A 6,504-nucleotide genomic window follows, 5' to 3' on the forward strand; every position below is an offset into this window, starting at 1 on the left:
CAGAGTTATGTGCCAGCAACACAGTCACACATTCTGAAGGTATGTCTACACTGCAATTAAAAATCCATGGCTGGCCCGTGCCAGCTGACTTGAGCTCAAAGAGCTCAGGCTAAGGGGCTGTTTAATTGCAGTGTAGACATTCGGGCTCAGGCTGGAGCCCGGGCTCTAGGACCCTGCCACGTGGAAAGGTCCCAGAACTCAGGATGCAGCTGGAGCTCAAATGTTTATACCACAATATAAACAGCCCCTTAGCCCGAACTCCAGGAGCCTGAGTCCACTGGCACAGGCCAGCTGTGGGTATTTAATTGCAGTGTAGACATACCCAGATATGCTAACTAGGTATCCTTGACCATGGTTTTCCACAGTGAAAAAGTATTGATCAGAAAGTGATGCAGGAGTTCATCAACTTATCACTTCTCAATTTCTAATGTGTATATTTACTTTTTAGAAGACTGACCAAAAGAGATTAGAGCATTGTTTGTTTACCTGTGCACTTGACTGCACCATGCAATTATTCCATTTCTCCTTTTCCTTGTGTAGGTCACCAACACAGCAAGAGGGAACAAACATTTTTTAAATGGGAAAATGTGGTTTTCAGATGACAGAAAGTTGGACTCGGGGGAGGGGGAAGAGAGGGGACTCAATCGCAGATGTAGTACTTAAAACCACTTCAATGCCTTTTTAAGATCGGCTTTTGCTGCAAGCTGATGTTACTTTAAATTTATTAGGCTGCATACAACCCTAATCACAAGAAAAGAATGATGACCTTGAGGTTAAAGCACTAAAATGGGAGTTCCTTTCTATTATTTCTAGGTCTGCTACAAACTTCCTATATGACACTGGGCAAGACACTCTAAAGGTCCAGCATCTACACCACAGGTAGAGCTGAGGAGGGAATCCAAAAATACGGTTCCATTCTGCTTTGTAGATGGGACAAGAATCTAGCATTCTTCAGAAATCAGTACAAGTAGAAACTTCATTTGCCAAGATTTTGCTTTTGAAAAGTCCTACGTGTCTTCATATAGAAAACCATCACAATCAGCAGAGAAAGATTTATTACAGGAGGACCTCTAGTGGACACAGAGAGATTCAAACGGAGGGGGTTAGAAAAGAGAAGGCATGCAATATGTAACTTGTACATAAGGACAGATTTTTAGAACAGCCTCCAGAAGCTCCCTAAAATCCTCTCTCCCACAAGCCTATCTTGGATTACGTCGGTAGCTGGAGTAGTACTCAGGTTAATGAGAGTGTGGTTCTTTAAGATTTAGTGTTCACACAGAGCAGAGAGGGACACTCTGTTTTTAAATATCCAAAAGATACTTTTTACAAAAAGTGAAGAGATTTTTTTTCCCCTTATACCCTTGGCCAAAAGCTTGCCTTCCCAAAGCTAGTGTGCTGTACACATTTTAATGGGCTTTTGCAAAGGGGGGGGGGGGAGGGATGCAAGTCAAAATGGAGGAAAATTGAAAACTTTTAGAGGGAAGCTTGTAGAGTACAGACACCATTTCCGGCTTAACCTCTTAACATTGGCCCCTCACTTCCACCAGCGTTAAATTCACTCAAGCAAATTAGAGGAAAGAGGGAGAAGCCAGTAGTAACAAATAGCTGTGCCCCAAATCCTGCTGATATTTACAGTATTAAAATGGCAGTCATTCCAATTTATAATACACGGACACTCAATATCCTGATTCCTTACCTGACACTAAGGCATTCCCAGCAAGGCTTAGTACGAAAAAGAACCAGACGTTTGTTGTCATCAGTCAAAGCAAAATAGCCTCCTGATGAGGAGAAGGCAAAAGCAAGAATATCATCGCTTGCTTTAACTGCTGGCTGTCCATCCTGTCTAAAATACAGAAAGGAGAAAATGTTTTTTTCATGAACAGACAGCTTTAAGCATATTTACTTAAAAGAGAAACATATCATCAAACTGCCAACAGCATTAATCGTGATAAATCGCAGTTTTAATACACTGTTAAACAATAGAATCCCAATTGAAATTAAATATTTTTGAATGTTTTTCTACATTTTCAAATATATTGACATCAATTACAATACAGAATTCAAAGTATACAATGCTCACTTTATTTTTTATTACAAATATGTGCACTGTAAAAAAACCAAAAGAAATGGTAGTTTTCAATTCACCTAATACAAGTACTGTAGTGCAATCTCTATCATGAAAGTGCAACTTACAAATGTAGATTTTGTTGTTGTTGTTACATAACTGCACTGAAAAACAAAACAGTGTAAAACTTTAGAGCCTACAAGTCTACTCAGTCCTACTTCTTGTTAAGCCAATCGCTAAGACAAACAAGTTTGTTTACATTTGTGGGATATAATGCTGCCTGCTTCTTATTTACAATGTCCCCTGAAAGTGAGAACAGGCATTCGCATGGCACTGTCGTAGCTGGCATCGCACGATATTTATGTGCCAGATGCACTAAAGATTCATCTGTCCCATCATGCTTCAACCACCATTCCAGATGCTGATGATGGGTTCTGCTCGATAACTATTCAAAACAGTGCGGACCAATGCATGTTCATTTTCATCATCTGAGTCAGATGCCTCCAGAAGGCTGATTTTCAATTATGGTGGTTCGAGTTCTGTAGTTTCCACATCGCAGTATTGCTCTTTTAAGACTTCTGAAAGCATGCTCCACACCTCGTCCCTCTCAGATTTTGGAAAGCGCTTCAGATTCTTGAACCTTGGGTCAAGCGCTGTAGCTATTTTTAGAAATCTCACACTGGTACCTTCTTTGCGTTTTGTCAAATCTGCAGTGAAAGTGTTCTTAAATCGAACAACATGTGCTGGGTCATCATCCGAGACTGCTATAACATGAAATATATGGCAGAATGCGGGTAAAACAGAGCAAGAGGTATACAATTCTCCTCAAGGAGTTCAGTAACAAATTTAATTAACGTGTTATTTTTTTTAATGAGCATCAGCAGCATGGAAGCTGGAATGGTGGCTGAAGCATGAAGGGGCATATAAATGTTTTGTAGCCAGCATTGCAAGGTATTTACGTGCCAGATACGCTAAAGTGCCACACGAACGCTTGTTCTCACTTTCAGGTGACATTGTAAATAAGAAGCAGGCAGCATTATATCCCACAAATGTAAACAAACTTGTTTGTCTTAGCAATTGGCTTAACAAGAAGTAGGACTGAGTAGACCTGTAGGCTCTAAAATTTTAGACTGTTTTGTTTTTCAGTGCAGTTATGTAACAACAACAACAAAATCTACATTCGTAAGTTGCACTTTCATCATAAAGAGATTGCACTACAGTACTTATAACGGGGAATTGAAAAATACAATTTCTTTTGTTTTTTTACAGTGCAAATATTTGTAATAAAAATATATATACGAAGTGAGCACTGTACATTTTGTATTCTGTGTTACAATTAAAATCAATATATTTGAAAACGTAGAAAACATCCAAATATTTAAATAAATGGTATTCTATTATTGTTTAACAGCGCGATTAATCGCACGATTAATCATGATTCATTTTTTTAATCGCTTGACTACCCCAACCTAAACTAAATCTATAAAGTTGGATCTAAATTCCACTTATTCAAAATAAAATAATTAAAACAATATCTAGAGGGGTATAGTCAACTAGAAATGTAATTTTAAAACAGGACTTTGAAGTACTATACCTGCACTTAAATATCTACCTAAGCTTTTGTAGCTTTATAATCAGGTTTTCCTATTTTGAAAGTTTCTCTCTCCTGTTACTGTGTAAAAGACTGAAACCAATGAGAGGAAACAGACTGTGGGCTCAATCCTGCATCAATATCTGCTTACCTATGTACCATGGTCTGTGCTGGCAGACCTTGATGTAGGGTCTAAATCTAAGCATCCAGGGGAAACATCGGAATTGACTATAGGTAAAGTACTGTCCAATGCTCAAAGTACAATTAAAAGATAGATTTCTCATCCACCCTAATTTCTTTTCAATTCTTGTAAGTTTAGATAAAAGTCATATAGAAGCGTTGATTAAGTTGCCCATGTTCCTTTTAAACAATCTTTCACCATCGTACCCACTCTAAGCAAGAGTAAGACTAAAAATACATAAGTTAGCGAAACAAATAAGACAACTAGAAATTAAGCCAGTTGTCTCACAACACTAGGCATTCCTAATTTATTCACTTTATTCTATTCGACATCACATCATCAGAGGAAGTGATCCACCCTCCAAAAAGGTAGTGAAGAGTTTATACAAAATCTCTCACCCTCTGTCTTCTTGAGACTTCTTGCCTGCAGTGATGCAGTCATACATGAAAAGATCATCAGCACTGGAAATAAAAGGGTTAACAAAAAAAAAAAAAAATCACTGTTTTCCCATGAAGGGTGCTGATTCATTTGTAATGCACCATAATTATATACTTTATTATGTCTCCTTGCCTCTGCTGCCAACACCCCCTGGCACCTTAAAGGCATCCCCAGATTACTCACCAGTTGTTGAAGTTTGGCATCTCATATCCCACATGCAAACCAAACAGAAGCCACTAGTCGATAGGAAAGCAACTGATTTTTTTTTTTCCAGTGAAAAACCGTGAATATTTTACTTCTACTAGTCTCTCAATTGTATTTGCCATCCGCTCTTGAATCTCTATTTTGGCATTTACTGTGATTCCAGAAATCAATGTGATGAGCATAAACTGGTTCTGTACAAGCTGCCAGGAATCATAAAGACCGATAGGCTTAAAATGTTATTCTTTGTACATGAATAATTTGTGTAACAAATATCCATATACTCCTGTGACTGGAGATTGAGAAATCAAGGCCTTGCTTTGTCCCACATGTGCATGCTTGTTTACCTCATCTTGCCATGCTATCTGCATAGCCCTTGGGAGAAGATCCTTCTACTGAAGGATGGTGTAATAAGCACACAAACAAACTAAGCATGCTGGCTCTATTGTTGCTGGGTAATCCAGTGGTGTAGTTGTTATTGTAACAATGTCGCATGGATAATACTTATTCAGAACATGTTTAAGTCTTATCAGGGTTTTATTTTGGGCCTTTTAAAAGAAATGCCTTCAACTTTAAAAAAGAGATAAGTGGGAATTTTTAACCTTCCATGGTTAGAAGTAACACCTAAAATTTGAGAAATTAGGGGGGAAATACTGCTTTTTCAGTTTTAGACCCCAATCCTGCAAATACTTGAGCTCAGACTTAATTGGCAAGACATGAGTAGTCCCCACTGAAGTCAGTGAAACTAAATGCATACATATATCAGAGTGGTAGCAGTGTTAGTCTGTATCAGTGAAGAGAAGAAGGAGTAGTTGTGGCACCTTAGAGACTAACACATTTATTTGGGCATAAGCTTTCATGGGTTAACGATGAAGTGGGTTTTAGCCCATGAAAGCTTATGCCCAAATAAATGTGTTAGTCTCTAAGGTGCCACATATATTCCTCGTTCTTTTTACATACATGTAATTAAGTATGTGGGTGTATGCATTTGCCAAATTAGGGATGTACCTTGAGCATGACAACAGCATGTGTATAATCAGTTTCACCATTTCCCCTGATATATGAGACTCTCTCTCTCATTAGCAACAGGGGAAAAACATTTTAGATGCAGTGTGATATAAAACCACAAAAAACAGTAGCAGAGTCAGAGGATATTCTAACACCTGGCAGTACTTATAACCAACTTTTTAAAGTGATTAAGTTTCAAGGGGATGAGACCTCTTTAACTTCAGCAGTATTTCTTTAAACAATGCCCAAATATATTTAGAATTAGCAAGGTATAAGAATAATCAGCACACAGAGTAGTCAAATAAAGTTACACACAGTTAAGAAAGATACATTCATCTCCAGTCGTGCCAGGGATTCACCCTCAACTGGTTTTAAAGGGGCTGAAATGTCATCGGAAGCCAAGGGGGCAGGACTGATGCTCCTGAACTCCTGGGGGGGGGAGGGGGCTACGCAGACATCTCATTGGACGGCGTGGGGTTTAAAGACCGGATACGTCTCCCGCCCGCCAGCCACACACCCGCTGCCAGGCGGCGAGTCGCGCTCACCATCCTCCCAGCCGCCTCCCCCCATCCCCGGGCAGCGCCGGGACCCCGCGGCCCGCACTGACCTGGGCTCCTGGTAGCGAGCTGCTAGGAAGCGACTCCCGCCGCTGACAGCCATGAGAGCTCCGCAGAGCGCCAGCCCCGGGCCGCGACATCCCGCCGCTGCCGCCTCCATGCGGATAGCCGCCCACGTGCGCGCCCCTTAGCCACGGTTTACTTAGAAGCCGACGCAGGGTGTGAACGTCACACCACAACGCGCGCTGGCTAATGACGTAAAGCAGACTCCCCCTCTGCTGCGGGGGCTGCGCCTGCGCAGTAACACACAGGAAGGGCGAGGGTGGCGGCAGCGAGGCAGCAACACGCGCTGGGCACATGCAGTCCTTGTTCCCTGCCAGGCTCGTGTGTTGCGCCTTTTTGCTCCCAGCATAGTCCCCGTCCCAGCACGCCGGGCGAGGCTGGGCCAGCAGCTGGGCCGTAG

General features: G+C 41.1%; 1 protein-coding gene across 3 annotated transcripts in view; it reads right to left on the minus strand.

Annotated features, from left to right (window-relative positions):
- The window catches only part of WDR4 (WD repeat domain 4), a 30,398-nt gene extending 24,151 nt beyond the window's left edge, over positions 1–6,247 (minus strand). Inside the window, exons 1-3 of one of the 3 annotated variants that reach the window (XM_054005042.1) lie at positions 6,092–6,247; positions 4,236–4,260; positions 1,697–1,839 (exon numbers count right to left, since the gene is read on the minus strand). In XM_054005042.1, coding sequence (XP_053861017.1) covers positions 1,697–1,839; positions 4,236–4,260; positions 6,092–6,201 — 278 coding nt within the window. In that variant the 5' untranslated portion in view covers positions 6,202–6,247. Of the gene's footprint in view, positions 1–1,696; positions 1,844–4,235; positions 4,299–4,458; positions 5,246–6,091 lie in introns of those variants that run through there. The other 2 variants (XM_054005033.1, XM_054005052.1) reach the window with 2 other exon arrangements.
- Positions 6,248–6,504: the final 257 nt, after the last annotated feature.

Source organism: Malaclemys terrapin, chromosome 1 (assembly GCF_027887155.1).
Source record: "Malaclemys terrapin pileata isolate rMalTer1 chromosome 1, rMalTer1.hap1, whole genome shotgun sequence".
Lineage (NCBI taxonomy): Eukaryota > Metazoa > Chordata > Testudines > Emydidae > Malaclemys > Malaclemys terrapin.